General features: G+C 41.3%; 2 protein-coding genes across 3 annotated transcripts; one reads left to right on the forward strand and one right to left on the reverse strand.

Annotated features, from left to right (window-relative positions):
• Positions 1 to 613: 613 nt before the first annotated feature.
• On the forward strand, positions 614 to 7,272 carry d2hgdh (D-2-hydroxyglutarate dehydrogenase). Its single transcript, XM_041953239.1, has 10 exons — positions 614 to 763; positions 1,864 to 2,242; positions 2,350 to 2,407; positions 2,495 to 2,634; positions 2,737 to 2,930; positions 3,072 to 3,240; positions 3,410 to 3,553; positions 3,662 to 3,804; positions 4,819 to 4,984; positions 5,128 to 7,272. Exons 1-10 carry the CDS (start codon positions 761 to 763, stop codon positions 5,388 to 5,390), a joined length of 1,659 nt encoding a protein of 552 aa, XP_041809173.1. The 5' UTR covers positions 614 to 760; the 3' UTR covers positions 5,391 to 7,272.
• acvr1l (activin A receptor, type 1 like) lies at positions 7,053 to 14,998 on the reverse strand. Of its 2 annotated transcripts, none has more exons than XM_041953240.1 (10): positions 14,861 to 14,998; positions 14,043 to 14,126; positions 12,878 to 13,132; positions 12,558 to 12,769; positions 11,744 to 11,843; positions 10,746 to 10,892; positions 9,698 to 9,973; positions 9,239 to 9,436; positions 8,952 to 9,082; positions 7,053 to 8,492 (listed from the first exon to the last, which is right to left on the reverse strand). In XM_041953240.1, the coding sequence occupies exons 2-10, from the start codon at positions 14,113 to 14,115 to the stop codon at positions 8,361 to 8,363; spliced, it is 1,524 nt and encodes a 507-aa protein (XP_041809174.1). In that variant the 5' UTR covers positions 14,116 to 14,126; positions 14,861 to 14,998; the 3' UTR covers positions 7,053 to 8,360. The 2 variants fall into 2 exon arrangements, with proteins under 2 accessions (XP_041809174.1, XP_041809175.1); XM_041953241.1 differs by having other exon boundaries at positions 14,043 to 14,172.
• Between the last annotated feature and the right edge of the window lie 3,198 nt (positions 14,999 to 18,196).

Consider the following 18,196-nt stretch of genomic DNA (forward strand, 5'->3'; position numbering starts at 1 on the left):
GTATTTTACTTCACTGGCCAAAGATGTTTGAGCACACATGGAATCTGGCACCAGGAGCTCTCAGTATACTCAGTGCCAACACATGTAGAGGACGATAAATATAGACATTCAGTTAAACTAAGGACAACAAAAGCTGCTCTTTGCCAAAATCTGAAAACTGTCCAACTGCAATGCTTTTGATAATACCCTTAAAGTTGGAAAATGTAAGTAAAGAAATTAAAAAAAACTTTTAAACAGGTGAGATAACAGACATAATTTGATCAATTTCATTAATACAATAAAATTTGCAATCTGAAATCCATTATACCCACTTCAAGCAAATTGCTTGTGTAAAAATGAAACAAGCAAGAAACAAGCTGTGAAGCAAGTTGGTTTCCGGTCTAGACATCACGTGGGAAGAACAGATAATCCCTTGTGATGCGAAAAGTGAGTAATTAACTATTTTATCTCTAAAGGCCATCAATTTGTTGACGCTGTATGATTTTATTTTCCGCTGCCATCATTGGCTGCACATCATTGGCTACAAAGTTCGCTCCTATTGGCTCAATCCGGAAAAGGCCTCTGATTGGTCCATTCTCAACTCCATGACCTTTCACCCCATGCGTCACTTTAGCTAGCTAGTTAGTTAGTTGTAAACACTGAATGTGTGACATGTTTAAGTAACTTCACTGCCCTTGAACTTTGTGACAGATTTCACACTGAGATATGACACGAATAAAGACACATGGACAGAGAGATGCGGGGTGTTAAGTGAACGTAAATGGTGAGTAAGTACAGATATCGCTCGCTAACGTTTGTTCAACGTTGTGCTAATTTAGCTAAGCTAACTGAAAGGACAGCCTCATCAGGTTAAAGACATATCTCTCAAGAAACTGACCGATGTAGCTTTAGATGTACGAGAAGTAATGTTAATGCGGGTTTGCTCGTAATTTGTTAGCATGAATGCTACCAAAAAGCTTGCTTTTGTCGCTTAACTGCAATAACAATACAGCGGTGCATTCACAGAACATACAAGTATGCTGAGACATTTCTACATGACGGAACAGTAATTCACAATATGACATTGTGGAGAGAAAAGGTGGAAGATGTGATAAAGATATGCATCTCATACATTTTTTTTTATTTTCCCCATGTATTTACTTAGACACAGAGGCAATATTTGTGTCCACGTCTCTAAGAAAACCCTCAAGATTGGCTGTTTGTGAGGCGTCTTGAACTATTCTTTGCTGTGCTTGAATTTATGTGGTTAAAATTTGATTCTTCCTAGAGATCGTTTTAAGTTGTGCAATTTCAAAAACTTGATTTTGAATATATTTTTTAGGCCTCAAAGAAAATGTAAGAATCCACTATAAAAAAAAGCAATATATAAGCATATCAATCATCAGTCATTCTCTGGTTTAAAAGTTCAAGTAAAAAATCAGGTTGCTCAAATTGAAAGTTCGGACACCATAAATAAAGATTGAAAATTAAGTTGGACGATCCAAGAAACCTCAGACGCGCAACTGAAACCTCAGACGCGCAACTGAAACCTCAGACGCTGACCTCCTCGATGCATGACGTTAAGTTTCTCTCTGTAGCTTTCCAGATCTTTTCAGTATGCAGGCAGTTAATGAACAATTTTTTCTGTAGACTCATATTCTGCGTTACAGGAGGACAGTACTTTGAGACTACAGTGTACTGTAAAACATTAGCCACAAAGCTGACAGATGAGTAGAGACATGTAGTTTTTGAAGTTTTGATTTACTGAGCTGTTCCAACTCCATACCAGCTAAATAAGACTCAGACTATGGCTTGAACTGAGAGGTTTACCAGCTTCTGTCTCGTGGAAACAGACTTATGATTCATCTCACCTCTTTTCTGCAGCCTGTTTTGCCAACTCTACATACCACCTGCCCAATCATGGTGAGGATTTTCCAAAGAACGCTAAATCTGAGGGCAGCTCTCAGACATCTAAGCCCTCATAGCACCTTCTCACCTACAGCCACAGCCAGACTTTCACATGTGGGACTCCGCAGTCCATCTCTTCCCGCCACCTCGAGGCAGATTGGAGTCCGCTGTCAAAACCTGCACACAGGGGCAGATGGGCCCAGGCCGTCCCCCGCTGCAGTGCCGGACAGGCTGCCTTTCTCCACAATAACCCAGGATGATTTGGCCTTCTTCAGGAAGATCCTACCAGGCAGAGCCATCACTGACCCGGACCTGCTGGAGTCGAGTAATGTGGATTGGCTCAAGTCAGTGAGAGGTGATGATGGCTGGAAATGAATTTATCTCATTCCACTTGCAATGTTTTTTTTTTTTTTTTTTTCACCAATTCACTGATGCTAATGTCTTCTGTTTACACACCTGCAGGTTCCAGTGAAGTGTTGCTGAGACCTCAATCAACAGAGGAAGTTTCTCAAATTCTCAAGTAAAGAACAAATAGTGGGTGGAAGGACAAATACACAGGTGAGGGATGTATTAGGTCATTAAAGTAACTGTATTTCCCCTCTTGAAGGTATTGTAACAGTCGTAATCTGGCGGTGAACCCTCAAGGAGGAAACACTGGGCTGGTTGGGGGCAGCGTGCCAGTTTATGATGAGATCATCCTCTCCACCGCTCTCATGAACAACATCCTGACCTTTGATAGTATCTCTGGTTAGTCTTAAAATACTGAAGTTTCATCTTTTTTTAAAAGCAATGCCCAGTACTTACCGTATATTTGACTGATCTTCAGAGATGACCTTCTCCATCTGTCAGGCATTCTGACCTGTCAGGCAGGTTGTGTTTTGGAGAACTTGTCCTGTTACCTGGAGGAGAGAGACTACATCATGCCACTTGATCTGGGGGCAAAAGGCAGCTGCCACATTGGGGGAAACGTGGCAACCAATGCAGGTGGACTCCGGCTGCTGCGATACGGCTCCTTGCATGGCACTGTGCTGGGTCTGGAAGTGGTGAGTGAAGTAAATCAATTGGGAATTTTTGGTATTCTGCAACAAGTACTTTATTAAAATCACGGAGGAAAAGTGTGAGTTGGCTTGATTCTGATGACCGCTAACCTAATGTTAGTGTGTATATGTATGTCCAATGCACAGGTGTTGGCAGATGGGCGAGTGCTGGACTGCTTGGCCACCCTGCGGAAAGATAATACAGGATACGACCTCAAACAGCTCTTCATCGGGTCCGAGGGCACCCTGGGGGTCATCACTGCAGTGTCCATCCTCTGTCCACGCAAACCCAAGTCTGTCAATGTGGTTTTTCTGGGTAAGATTTTCTTACTGCATCTCCCTTTACTACGGCTCAAACTGTCTTACTGTAATTGTGATGCTATTATTGGGTACTGTTGCTAAGTCACAGTTCAGCTGAATGCCAAAATGAGCTTGTGTTCATATGTTAGCAGGTAAATTATTTTATTCTCTTTAATTCTCGTTAGGCTGCGAGACCTTTGAGCAGCTGCTGAAGACGTTTCAGCTCTGCAGAGGCATGCTGGGAGAAATTCTGTCAGCTTACGAATTTCTGGACAGTGAATGTATGAGGCTGCTGAATACGCACCTCAAACTATCCAATCCCATCTCTGGTACACGCACACGCACACGCACATACACATGCACATGCACACACAAACACTTTGTTTATAAAATAATTAAACACGCACACATGCCAAAGCCTTCCCTCTGTCTTGCAGATTGTAAATTCTACATCGTCATAGAAACATCTGGATCCAACCCACAACACGATGGAGAGAAACTCCACAATTTCTTAGAGGAGGCGATGACGTCTTCTTTGGTTACTGATGGGACTGTGGCAACAGAAGACTCAAAAATAAAGGTGTTGTTTCTAATCTTTAAAACAGTAAATCTGGTGACGTTCTATTGACCAATTCCACAAACAATACCAGAAGCTTTCTGTGTAGCCATATTGTGACACACCTTTGCACTTGGTGACACGATCTGTCATCACAATGAACATTTAGTTTTTTTTGTACAATAATGAGGAAAAAATGGGAGTTACAGTGCAGGAGAGGAAAGAAGCCTGAAAGCCTAATTCAGAGTCCTTCCAAGATTTGAGCAGATACAAAATGAAAATGTTGCTCATTAAAAATAAAACAAAGAACACAGCACAAACTATATCTGTGTGCACAAAGCCAGCATAAACGGTAGTAAAAGAAAACCACGAAAAAACAGACAACAAACAGACTTATCTTACCATAAGGTTAAAGATGAAATATGTTTTATTTTAACTGTTCTAAAGCTGACAAGGAAAGTAAAGATTCTCGTCTCATATTTGATGAATTCCACAACTATGGAGCTCTACATTTGACATTTGATGCCTTGGTGTTCCGTAATAAAGTAAATGCAATAAGACTTAATGTCTGATGACAAAATACAAAAGTTATGGAAAGTATCTGATAGATCTTGCTTGCAATTCTTGTGTTTAAACACAAACAAGCATGTTTGAGTGTGAAATCGTTCTCAAAAGCTGCTGCAGTAAACACATATGACTGCACCAAATCCGCAGCAGAAAATAGTCCCCAACAAATAACTATTTAATCCTGTAGAAGTAATGCTTGCTAAAAAAAAAAGATATCCAGTTGTTTTAGGAAATAATTTAGCCCTTTTAAAAAAAATTATAGTAGATATATCTGCAACCTGTTTTTAAAGATTTAAATCCTCATTGGGAACAAATATGCTAGTATTACTAGTGCTAGGGTTCTTTAATTAATACTTCTGTGTGAACTTAAGAATCAACCTACACCCACTTTTAGCCTCAGCTATGTTTAAAACTCTGGTTTAGATGCACAGGATGATGCTACAGCCAACCTTTCCATTTCCACCGTTCCAGGCTCTGTGGTCGATGCGTGAACGTATTACGGAGGCATTGACTCACGATGGATTCACTTACAAGTATGACATCTCACTTCCGGTGGAGCAGATCTACCAGCTGGTGACAGACATGAGGGAGCACCTGGGGGACCGGGCAAAGAGTGTGGTGGGGTACGGACACGTAGGTAAGACCAGACGACGGAAAGACGCATAAAAAAATTATGCTTGCATGAGTTATTTTTGGTAACTCTTTGATTACATTACCTGAAACAGCTCAATTTCCATTCTGACATGCATGTGTGTGTTTCTCTTCCATCTGTACTTTCAGGAGATGGAAACCTCCACCTGAACATCGTCTCTCCTGCCAAAGACCCCGCTCTCCTCGCTGTCATCGAGCCCTTCGTCTATGAGTGGACGGCCAGCTGTCACGGCAGCATCAGCGCAGAGCACGGCCTGGGCCTGAAGAAGAGGAACTACATCTACTACAGTAAACCCAACCAGGCTGTGGCTCTGATGGGTGATATCAAGGCCATGCTGGACCCAAAAGGCATCCTCAACCCGTACAAGACTTTACCAGATAACCTTAAATAACCCGCTGTGGACTGCAGGTGGTAACGTATACCGAGCTCATGCAGGAGCTTGATTTTAGCTACAACTTTATTGCCACATGGGTTTTTTTATGGCAGCGTGTGCCCTTTCCTGTCGTACCTTTTTCAAGCATTTAGTGCAGAGCTGCAGCTTTTGCAGCCATTTGTCAAGTTTCTCCAAAACTGTAAAAACTAGTTTGACTGTCATCTGCAGGAAGCATTACTTTCAGAATGACATCCACTCCAACGAGCTGCCCACTTTGTACTGTCGCTGTCTCTTACGAACTACCTCTGCTGCTCGATTACAGAGTAGCTGTAGTCTGAGCCGGACCACAGAATAGCCGACAAGTTTTAGATGTTAAGATGAAGTATGGATGAAAAGCACAGAATATATTTTTAGGCAGCGAGTGAATGTGAATGATCAGAACTGACACCTGTGGGCATTGGTGTGCATACTAGTCACCACTAGGGGGCAGACAGGAAATGAGAGTGAGTATAGTATTGCCTGGTTATACCGTATAAGGTCTTGTGCCCTTTAAAATTTTGAAAGACTGAAGGCTACAATCTGTGATTTGATTGGTGGACAGCTCTATTTGTGTGAGAGTCCAGCATTGAGACACCCCTCCTGGAAAAAGGGTTTCTGACAGCTGTGCAGGGCGATGCATTGCTCTCCATCTGCAGGTTGTTGCTTTAAAGGAAAGATTGCAATTTTCAAGCCTGCCTTAAAGCAGTCGTGAGGTTCCCATATGAACAGTGAAACAGACGCTGCTTGCTGTTTTCAGTCCTCCTGCACATACATTTCTCTGGCAGTGTTTCCTTGTTGAGCTGCAGTGGAGGGAGGGCTGCTAAACAAGTGAACTTTGTACTAAAAAAAAACTCTGAATCCTCAGAATAACTTCTGCGTAAAGTTAGGAAACATTATTACTCAGAATGAGGACTGTGGCTTTTGTCCCCATCACTTGCATTGTAATCACATTAGACAGAGATAACCAGCCAGCATGAACCGGAGGAATGATCACAGCAAGAAAAACCTGCTTCACTGTTCACACAGGCATCTCACTATTGTTTGACTTAGGGCCAAAAATGTGAACCTATGATAAATACACTTTAAACACTTTATATTAAGGTACACAAATTCACCATGAAGTAGATGATTATTAGCAGACATATTACAAGAATATTTGCCCTTTATTAGTTGTTATAAAGCTCTTATTGATGCCTACCTTCATATAAAGTGTTGCCTTTAAATTAGTATTTGTGGAAATACACTCAGTTGCCAGTTTACTAGGCACACCTAGCCAAAACTAACAGACTTACACAACAGTCCTGCAATGAATCCTCTCTTCCTAATGGTTGTAATGTACATGAAACTGCTGTGTGGCACCGTTGAACTATATTGTATTATATGTAGTAAGGTTTTTCTTTTACTTAGCCTCATTGGGGTGAACAAAATGATACAATCTGTCAGTGTAACGCAATACAATTCAACAGCACCGCAAACTGCATCCTTCAGAATGACCATAAAGTTGAATCAACACTGTAACAGTGAAGCAAAACAAAAACTTTTTTGCAGGACTGCTGAATAAGTTTCAATAAGATGGACATAATAAACTAGCAACTGAGTGTACATGTCTGAAATCATAACACAGGCCGGTTAATCAATCGGTAAGAGTGCAGTAAATGTTTTATTACATATAAAAGAGACAAAGCAACATTTTTTTCCCCCAAAACAAACAGTTGTGACAAATTCATCTGTAACCGCACACCTGGGCAACTTTGTCTGTTTAAAATGAATCTTGAATAAAACTGATTCTAAATGCAGGTGGAGTGTTTTTCTTGTTTTTCAGGCAGCTTGTACATTGCGGCACGATGGTAGACGAGAGGAGTAAATGGAGGCCCGCTTCACCACCCAAACCACCAGCTCTAATTTCTTAAAAAAAAAAAAAAAAAAAAGTCAGCTCTACCACAAAAAAGGCTTCCTCGATTCCTCTCTGCCTGCATAGAAGACTTATTTTTTAATCAGCCACAGTGAGTTAATGAAGTATGTCAGGCAGAGAGGATCAGCTCATTTCATTTTCTTATTATAAGATACAGACTAATGCCTATTGGCAGGTACTTCCTGTTTGTCTACTCCAGGATAAACATATATGTGTAGTATTTTATCCTGTTTTTCCCTCACAAGCTCAGAGGGGACAATTTCCTACTTTTTCCCTCTATTTCGCAACAATTCCTTTCTTACTAACTCCAATAATGACAATATGGGTACAGAAAGTCCAGTAAATGCCTATATATGTATACAGTCAGTTTCACGCGCCGTCTTAAATATCCTCAGTAGTGTGGTAGCAGTGGAGATTTAATACATAAATACTTTTAAAAAGTTTAGAAACGATTTTGATTCTATTGGCTCTTTTCCTTGTGTGTGTGTTTGTTTATGGCGAACGTTGGCATGTTCTAATGAAGCTAAATGAGTGAAACACGTGTGATTGTCTCTGAGCAGAATGCCACGACCGCATGTCACAAACACTGGCTGGGGATCAGAAACTAACTCGTAAGAGACACTCAGTATGTAGTGTGTGTGTGCATGACAGAGCAGTCTTAAATGGGCGTTAAAGCATTGGGATGGGAGTACTACAATATGCCATCCGTTGTTCTTCACACTCAGTAACAGTCTACAGTTCAGGTCAGTGCGAACACATTGGCGACAGGCTCGTGTCCTGTAGCAAAGGCTGGCTTATTCAGACAGGACAGTTCCAAACGTCTGCGTGGGCTTCAAGTCAGAGAGAGGGATGTCGGTGGAAGGCAACCACAGTGAAAGTGAGAGAGCAAGAGAAGGATGAGGCTGGATGACGCTTGAACTCGTTCCTCTGGTCCTCTGTCCGTCCCCCTTGTCGTCCGTTCTCCGTTAACGGACACTGGGCTCTTCTCTAAGCCGATCCCTGACATCGGGCAGCTGCCTCTAAGGCTCCTCCCCCTCTCACGACTCCTTGCCCTTCTCCAGAGAGCTGTGGATCTTGTCCAGAGTCTTCTTGATGCGCAGTGCGGTCAGCCTGGCAGAGGGGTTCTGGTACCAACACTCCTTCATCAGTTTCACCAGAGCAGAGAGAGTCTGGGAGAGAAACAAGAGCTTTTAGATGTGTGACGGAATTCTGGGCACCAGCATGGTGTTGATCTTGCCTATATGTCACTTTATTTCACCAGCTGTTCATACAGATGTTTATGTTCTGATCATGATTATTTAATGCTTAATGCCAGGAAACTTTGTAGAAATTGTGTAGCAAGGAGCATATGTGAATTAAAGCACATATGCACATTCCTAAACTTAAAAGCTTTACAAACCCTGTATTAAAGTAAAAATGTATATGTATAGAAAGTATGTTTTAGATTTAATTGCCATGTAACACTGGTTATTAATCAGAACTGAAATACTAGTAATAACTTGCTATATTTTAAAGGTGTTTTTGAACCCCAGGAAGCCATTTTTTTTGTAGCTGACCAAACATTTTGACATCCCAGATGAATGTGAACAATAATTTCTTTAATAGGATTTAAACAGTAAAAGACTCACAGGATCGGAGAACCAACGGTTAGGAATGAAAGGCCTCTGCTGCTCCACACACACCACCTTCCTCATGTCCTCAAAGCTCGGGTCATTTGGCACCTGATCGTAGAACGGAGGCTTGTACTCCTCAACAATACCTGGAAGGTCAAACTGTCAAATTAGGTCTCCCTCCTAACAGCAGGGCCTGAAGACCATACAGGCCTGAATATATATAGTAATCATGGTGGCTATTTTACAATAAGAAATGAGAGGTGGCTGTTCATTATCTCTGTCTGTAAATGCATGACACTCACCGTTGCTGTATGTGCGTCTTGCTATCTCCCACAGCACCAGCCCAAAGGCCCAGATGTCCACTCTCTTATAGGCATCAAAGCAGTCTGTCTGAATGGTCTCGTCCAGCACTTCGGGTGCCATGTAACGCTTGGTGCCAACCTTCGGGTTGTTGCCCACATCCAGCAGGTTGTCTGCCTGGGAGTGGGTCACCGCCAGCCCTGTAAACAAGCAGTCACACACAGACTTATAGGAGGACTCACGGAAAACATTCTGGCACATACACACATGGACACACACCATGTAGAAAGATGGACAGATACTGTTAAAAAGACTGCAGTCGAATAAAGACAATGCTGGTTTCCAAACTTAAAAAAAAAAGTGAGGAAAGAGATGCAGTCACCTTATTTGTTCCATAAGCACAATGTATTTGGATGAGAACGGAATAACAGCTGCAGATCAGAGTAAAGTACTGGACTGACCCAGGTCTGCGATGCAGCAGCGCAGCTCCTTAGTGACCAGGATGTTTTTGCTCTTCAGGTCCCGGTGTGCGATGGCCGGTTTCCCCTCCGTGCCGAAGATCTCCGTGTGCAGGTGCACCAGGCCGCACGCTATCGACGCCGCCATTGCCAAGCCCTCTGACGTCTCCACGGCAACCCGCTGCAAGTAGTCATAAAGGGAGCCGTTCTCATGGTAATGGGTGATGAGCCACAGCTGCGTGCTGGAGTTGCGAGAAGTCATGTCAGACGCCATGAAGCCTGGGAGGAGAAAGAGAGAGAGAGCAGCACGACAGAGAAGAACAAAAAAGATGATTAAACTGTATCGTTTACTCTGGTGCTCGTCAAGTTTCTCTCACATGCATCGCATTTATTACTGGCCTATTTTTTTTTTTTTTTTACTGCATTCACCTTGATGTGTCACTGCTTTAAAACATTAATGTGTTGAGACACAAGACCTTTTAAATTCAGATTAAGTTGAGAGTGCAAAAGGCAAGCTAAGTGGAACACGCCCCTGCCACGTGCATTTAACATGCACAGAAACATTTATTTTAAAAGCAATTTGAAAGTGCTTTACATGAGACACAAAAAGCATCAAAGATCCTGTCATGGAATTGATTAAACCCCTAAAAACTCATCTCTGTCCTTCAAAATTACATATTTAGATTATTTTTCCTTGAAAAAATGGTTTAAAATGGCTTAGAAATGGTTCGATTCCTTAGGAAACCCTGGCTGTCTGACTCTGTCTGACAGTATAACACAGTTCCAAAACAGAAATGCTCAGCAATGGCGCTGACTGCTTATTTAGCTCATGATATGTCTTGTAGCTTATAAAAAACACCCCATGGACATGTTAACAAGGTTAAAAACTTGATTGTGATTGGAGCGGCCTGTAAGACAAGATCACAACTATGTTCTTGGTAACAATGTTAAAACAGTGGAGTCAATGTGGGAATCACATCTGTTAGAGTGAGATCAACCTTTTCCCTCTTTATACAAACGGCTCTGAAAGCTCTGCGTGTAACAGACTCACCCAGTATGTTTTCATGTCTTAGCAGCACAGTATTGTAGATCTCGGTCTCTCTGAACCAGGACTTCTCGTCTCTTGAGGAGAAGATTTTTACAGCCACATTCTCCCCCTGCCACTGGCCTCGCCACACCTCCCCATACCTCCCCTTGCCTGGAAAAGAGAGAACAGGAGACACACAGAGAGTCAGAAACAAGTTTTTAAAATGTAATCACTGTCTGCATTTTGACATTTGAACAGTGCTTTTCGGGTATTTTCTGTTTATATTATTGGTTTACTGGATTTGCACCGTAGCTTGGTTTCATTTGTCTGACACAGATCTGAAGTTTTCACAGCATGAAGACACATTTTTCCAATTCAAACCGGTACACACAGTGTTTGTACAGTACTGTGGTACAAAACAGGATCCCAAGGCATGTGACCTACATTCTTTCATTTGAACGCTGAATTTGAAATTTGTCAGCGTTGCCGTGGCAATGAGTAAAGCTTACATCAACAACCTGGGACAAGCGTCGGAACTTCAAACCTGGTCAACAACACAGAGAGCGGAAAGACAAAGGAACGGGAGACTTGTGTTTTGACAGTTGTTGTGAGTGAAAAACGATGTGACCGCCTGTTGCTGTCATTGCCCTCACATCGTCTGCTTGACATCGCTGTCAGATCTGTATCTTAATGCGGGTTACACCCTAGAATAAATACGGCACAGTCATCCAAAAAAAAGCTGATATCAACAGCAAACTGAAAGTGAGCCAAAGCAACACTTGCGTAAGGAGACAGACGTCTGAACAGGCTTTCCATTCTTCTGATTATTATGAAACTCGTGACGGCAATAGGCCACTTGTGCATTTTTGCTTGAATCATTTTGTAAAGTATCTCATATAAATATTTCACTGGTTGTGACATGAACTTCTTCTGTAAAGCTAATTAAATTAGTCAATTGATAAAATCAGTTTTGCAGTCAGAGACCTGAAGATGTCCTGTGGACTGTGGTGTGTTATACCTACCTACACACTCCATCAGACTGATCTGCCTGGCCACAGTTCTCTGGACGAGGAAGGGAAGACCTGAACCACTGCCTGATGTGCACGAGTGGTCCAGCAGGTCCTAAAGATAGAGACAGAAATCAGATTAGCTGCTTGTGCCAGAATCTCAGCAGCACAGACACACATCACGCGTAGGTGAAAGGCCGGTGGAATTCAGCATTGAAAAGATGCGACTGGGATAGAAACTTTGTCAATTTATTAAAAAAAAAAGGGTTTTGAAATCAGTGTGTAGGTGTTCCTCTTTTCATCTATGGCAAAATCTTTTCCTGCACTACAAGAATTTGGGAAATCATGACCAAAACACTACAATCACCAGGGCAAGTTTCACTGATTAAAAATTGTTTTATACATCTTGTGAAGAGCAAAATAGAAAATGACTGTTTTCACTGGCAAAACAGAAAGCAGCTTCTATCACATTTGAATGAATTCATTCTCTTCACAGAGGACCAGTGTGCCATCAAACCAAAATAAAACCACTTTAAAAAAGTGGATTTGAAACAGAAGTCATTATCTCAGCACCATTTAAGGCTGTAAATTTAGATCAATCACATTATCCATTGTACGCAACTTGGAGAAAACCCCTGATTCATAACTGAACGCTGATGCACATAAACAAGAGTTGGCAAAGATGACATAACTGCTTTTCAAAACATAATCTTGGCGGGGAAAATAGCTTGCTAATACGAGTGTACACACTGTTAGGGCTGGGAGTGAACAGAATGTGTGAGATGGAACCTCTTTTCATTGTTTCGAGAAGAACCTCTCTTATTCTTACCGCTAAAGTGCTGTCTCCCACATTGGAGGTGATGAGGCCGTCGATGGCTCCCTGCTCGGTGTCAAACTCCTGCAGCCTCTGCAGACGACCGTGGTGGAGCCTCCTACAGGCCAGAACTGACACTACAGACAGCAGAGCCAGAACCACCACCGGACCAAGCACAAAGAGAGCTAGGGTCTCCACACGATACCGAACTGGCTCTTCTTCCGGGGCTGTGAGCAAGCATAGAGGGAAAGGGAAACATTTAAATAGTGACATGCCAGATTATTTTATAGAACACAATTATTCTAGTTGACAATTTTTTATGCTCTAATATCCACCTGTCGGAAGCAGAGACATCAGCGAACTTGTGGTGGTGTTGCCGTTGCACATGTCCTCAGAGCAGCAGAAAATGGCCTGGTGGAAGGACGGCGCTGTGGAGCAATGCAAGCGGATTTTCTCCAGCCCAATCAGGCAGCCGCGTTCAAACACCACCCCGCTGCTGCTGACTTTGACAGAGGAGAAGCATCGCTTGCCGTGGCACTGGGTGGCCTGGAGGCATTTAGGGCTATCACACAGACACGCCAACTGTCCATCTGTGGATGAGATGAGGTGAGTTCACCATACACTCATGCTGTTTTGCGGTGCATGGAGAGACGTACATGCTGTTGATTGATTAAAGGCGGCAAGCAAACAGAAAGACTCACTTAAACTAGCAAGGTGCCCCTTCGGTTAAACATAACTGTGCATGAAAAGACAGACAAGCAGCAACGGCCATTATAGTCACCCCCTACCAAGTGACATCAGGAGGGTGGGACTAAACTGCACTAAACTACTAATAACAAGTCCTCCACTTCCCCCCATTTTCAGCTTTATTTACTGACCTAAATGTGCTTAGCATGTGATTCAAAGACTGCTCATTGTTAAACTGCATTTTCCTTTCAGCGGTTTTAAGCAGTGAAGATTCATCAATGTTGGACAATTGATGATAAAGCTTTTTTCCTCCCACTGTGAACAAGGAACAAATATCTGTTCCAAGATAGAGATATTAAAGCCAGACTTTTCCAAACTGCTTGATTTCAAAATCTTAAAACAGACAACAAAATGTCTCCTGAAAAGCCAGAATGAAGCACTGCAGGTCAGTTGTTGCACACTATGTTTTTATACCTCTGTTGTCTATTCCCTTACATCTCCTGATGACACACAAATTGCGCTTTTGGAGGGTAGTTAAATGCTTCAAGTATATTAAATATGATACGAATAACTCAATCAGTTTTGAATGCACTTTAAACCTCAGCTTAGCTTCATGTCATCACTCTGTGAATTTCTACAACAGAGGGTGATTGTTAACCTTTTCTTACCTGTTGTCACTAATAATAAACAACTGCCAGCCATATATGTCGTCCATGATTAAATGTATAGTAAGAACATACAACAGATAAAACACAGTCAACACAGTCTGAAAAACAGGAAAACATAAAGTGGAAAGACCACTCAGCACAGTACCTGAGTCCTCAGCTGATGTCTGCAAGGTCTGCAGCAAGAGCAGCAGAAGGACGTGGACGCTGCAACGATCCATGTCTCAGTGCACTGACAGAGGGAGGGAAGAGGAGCCAGAGTTCAAATGAGTACACTCCTGCAAAGAGGATAATTGCATTTACCTCCACTATGTATTCTGATGATCCCTGCCAAGGCTTCAGACAGAGAGGAAGCAACAACTTATAATGGCTTAATGCAAAGAGTCCTCTGTTTGTCTTTGTCAAAGCAACAATTAATACACATTACTGATTATGAAACAACTGCAGCCATTTCAAGACAATCACCTGGAATTTAATTACACTCAGTTTATAATGGACTTTACCTTGGCGTAATATAATCACGTGGTTAATTCTGAAATTGTGGATTAAAAAGGTAATTAGAACTAACGGCTGAAAAGGTAGCATTTGCTCTTCTCTCTCCTCTGCAGGCTAACAGTTAATGTAGCATTGACAAAAACTAATAATACAAATTCCGCTAGCAAGCTAACACCTCCAATTTCAATGTCACAGCCTCCGGTTTTGAGTATACGAGCAAGCAAAACTATCATTAAACTTCTTCTTTATAAAGCTCACAGACTGTGGGGCTGTTTGTTTGCTGTAGCTAACAGGCCATTAACGAGCAGTTTTATTGGCCGTCCACAGGCGCCTCGGAGGCGCCAGTCCGACAGACGGCTGCCCGATAATGCTGTTAGCGTTGCTAAGCTAAGCTAGCTGCACAGCACAAAGCGCAGCCTGGCAGCCCAGGCGAAGACTGTCAAAACAGAGCGATATAAACCATCCACCTACCTGGCACACACGGCGTACAGCTTCTAACTCATTCTGTGAAGTTTGTGTATCCCTGGGTTAGCTTAATATAACTGTATTAGCGTGATTTGCGATGTGAGAAGCCGCGAGCAGGACCACAGCCCAGCCCACCCACTGGCTGCCTTCCTTTCCAGCCACGCGTGACGTCACCAAAACATTATCATCAAGATGCATTGTGGGGCAGAAGAGTCCTCCAACAGGTTGCAGGCTCAAATAACCATAACATGAGTGCTGCATAATAATTCAATGGCAATAAAATAGATAATCTCAATATCACAGTTCATCAAGCGGTTTTAAGTACAATCTTCCTTAAGTTTTTTCTTTTGTAATTTTTTTTAAAATGTTGTCCTATTTTTTATTCAACTACTTATGTCTAGTTGTGAAAGAAGTATTCAGAGAAGTTTAAGTGGCAAGACCAAACAGTGTTACAAGTACAACTTCTGCATTTAAAATCTTCTCCTGGTACAGTAGTAACAGCAAAATATATCCAAAGAATGCTTGCTTTTAAGTGTTTAGGTTTTACATATTACAAGTAGTATTTTGCCTATTTATATATGGATATTTCTTTAAAGTGCTGCAACCCTGATTCCAAAAAAGTTAAATAAACATAAATAAAACAGAATGTGATAATTTGCTCACCTTTTTTGACATATACTCAACTGAAAACATCACAAAGACAATGCATTTAATGTGCTACCTCATCAGCTTCTTTATTGATTTTTGTAAATATCTGCTTGTCTGATGCAGCAACATGTTTCAAACAAGTTGGGACAGGAGCAACAAAAGACTGGGAGAGTTGTGGAACGCTCAAAAAACACCTATTTGTTTTATTCCACAGGTAAACAGATTCACTGGCAACAGGTCATAGTATTATCACATTTAACCGCCAGATGTCTATCTTGTATAGCTTAGTTCTGTATTTTTATCTCACTATTTCTTCTTATATTGTTAGTTTGTATTTTGTGCTGTATTTTTGCCTCATTACTTGAAAATGACTGTTGCACAATGTCATTTTGCACAACTGCACTGCTGGCTCACATTTAACCGCCAGATGTTTATCTTGTATAGCTTAGTTCTATATTTTAATCTCACTATTTTTTATTATTTCTTTTTTTCTTATATTGTTAGTTGGTATTTTGTATTGTATTTTATCTATCTATCTATCTATCTATCTATCTATCTATCTATCTATCTATCTATCTATCTATCTATCTATCTATCTATCTATCTATCTTTCTATTATGATTGACATATGGTTTTATAAAGGATATTGCTAAATGGGCTCAGGACCACTTGATAAAACAGTTGTAGATAAACAGTTTGTTTCTAAATGACTGCATTTCTGTTTTTATTCATGTTTTAAAGAGCGTCCCGACTGTTTTAGAATCGGGCTCGTATATTAATGGGATCTGAAGACCACTATCAGGGATAAGATATCATTTACTTTATATGTATCTCACTCAGTAGCCTAAATATAGACTTAGAGGAGGAGTGGTGTATGAGCATGTCCCCTCCAAATACAAACTGCATGAATCAGACAGCTTCAGGGAACATCAAGGAGAAGTCATTGAATATCCTGTAATTTTAACTAAATCATACAGTTATGTTACAGTCTAGTTTGTGTGGGTGAGCGTTCACTTGGCAATCTAATGTCACATATCCGGCTCCACAGAGATTTAGAACAAGACAGACAGTGATTATCGCATCCAGGAGCAATTCGTGGTAAAAAAAAAAAAAAAAAAAGTCAATGAATATTTAGTTTCCTCATATAGGACAGTAATGACTACCAATGATGACTGATAGTGTAATAAATCTCATATGATATGTTTCTGAACATTAGAGGCTTCTTGATCATCTTAATTGTGTACTAGCAATCTACACTCTTGTTTTGTTTCCCGTTTGCATACGTACTTAAATGTGAAAGTTAATTTTGTTTATTTCATTTCGTTCGACAACAAGTGGAAGTGCCCAGCATCGCTGCCACTGTCATCCTGTGGGACGGCTACACAGAAAGTTGGCTATATTTAGATCAGTACTGATTCTCTAAATCATCTAATCAATTCTGAATCATCAATCACTGCCGGTTTTAGTCTGAATGACAGACATTAAGGCCAACTTTGTTTTTTGATTTTTTTTTTAAACTGTTTTTACTTAGTTTGTACAGTTTTTATTTAGATTGTACAGTTTTTATTTATCTCTCTTTTTTTAATATATGTCCTGTCACAAAGGGTTGAAGAGTAACGTAATTTCGATTCTCTGTTTGTCCTGTACATACTGCAGAATTGACAATAAAGCTGACTTTGACTTTGACTTTGACTTACTGTTGATCACTGTTTGCATGACAGATATGAAAGCTTATGCACCGTTTAAGCATAGATAACTAACCCGAAACATGTTATGCATGACACTGTCGGATTAATCATAAATACATGATAATGTCACATATATCATAACTGCTTTATGTTATTGTCTGTATATCTCTCCGTTATGTTGATGTCCCATATCTTCTTTCGGCTTTACATGAGAAGAAACAGAAAAAGAAAATGAAGAAGAGGTTTCATGCTTTTAATATTAGAGGCAGGCCAAGACCACCTCCACTAAAGTCATAAGACATTAATGTTCTTTTGTGCAATGACACATTCACTTTTAGGGGAAAAGATTACGAGACGAGATGCGTCAAGATCTTTGTGGCTTACCGCCTCAGCAAACATCATCCTTTTGGGAAAATCCTGTTTGCTCTACACATCTTGTAAAACTACATATTTCATTCCGAATCCTACACGATTGCTTGATTTAAAGGGTTCCTCTGTGCTTGAAACAGGGTTCTCCACACCCCCTCCAGCAGGAAGCTCACTGATTGATTTGCAGCCTCTCATTGTGCAAACAGACCAACGTTTCAACACTGCAGCGCCTTCATCAGAGTCAATGTGATGCTCTGTGCTTCCATGTCCCTGCACCCATCCATGCTGAGGATCAGATGCCCTCCCCCCAAAACAGAGCTCATGAAAGCTGCACGAAAACTAAGATGACCCCCTCATCATGCAGATCTGACATTAGATAACACCGCAACCAAAAAGGTGGATTAGAAGATGAATCCATTTACTTGTCTGTTTAGATTTATTCAAATTCTTGGTTGGCTCGGAGAAATCACTGAGTGTGAGTGCTTTTGTGCGAGAGAAAAGCGAGAAACGTATCATGTAGCCGATATGTTTTCCCTCCACTGGGTCCCGTGGCTGCGAACAATAGCCAGCGCTGTTTGTTCTTGCTTACCTGGAGCTTTAGTCTCCAGTGAGTCGGAGCAAGACCCAGCCAGTATCT

The sequence above is a fragment of the Chelmon rostratus genome, chromosome 15, assembly GCF_017976325.1.
Source record: "Chelmon rostratus isolate fCheRos1 chromosome 15, fCheRos1.pri, whole genome shotgun sequence".
Classification (NCBI taxonomy): domain Eukaryota; kingdom Metazoa; phylum Chordata; class Actinopteri; order Chaetodontiformes; family Chaetodontidae; genus Chelmon; species Chelmon rostratus.

Coding starts and splice junctions, on each gene's coding strand:
- d2hgdh (XM_041953239.1), top strand. Junction 2,931..3,071: donor CTGTGCTGGGTCTGGAAGTG/GTGAGTGAAGTA, acceptor TCCAATGCACAG/GTGTTGGCAGATGGGCGAGT. Junction 4,985..5,127: donor GGTGGGGTACGGACACGTAG/GTAAGACCAGAC, acceptor CTGTACTTTCAG/GAGATGGAAACCTCCACCTG.
- acvr1l (XM_041953240.1), bottom strand. CDS start 14,115: ATGGATCGTTGCAGCGTCCACGTCCTTCTGCTGCTCTTGCTGCAGACC. Junction 13,133..14,042: donor GACATCAGCTGAGGACTCAG/GTACTGTGCTGA, acceptor TCTCATCCACAG/ATGGACAGTTGGCGTGTCTG. Junction 12,770..12,877: donor GATGTCTCTGCTTCCGACAG/GTGGATATTAGA, acceptor GCTTGCTCACAG/CCCCGGAAGAAGAGCCAGTT.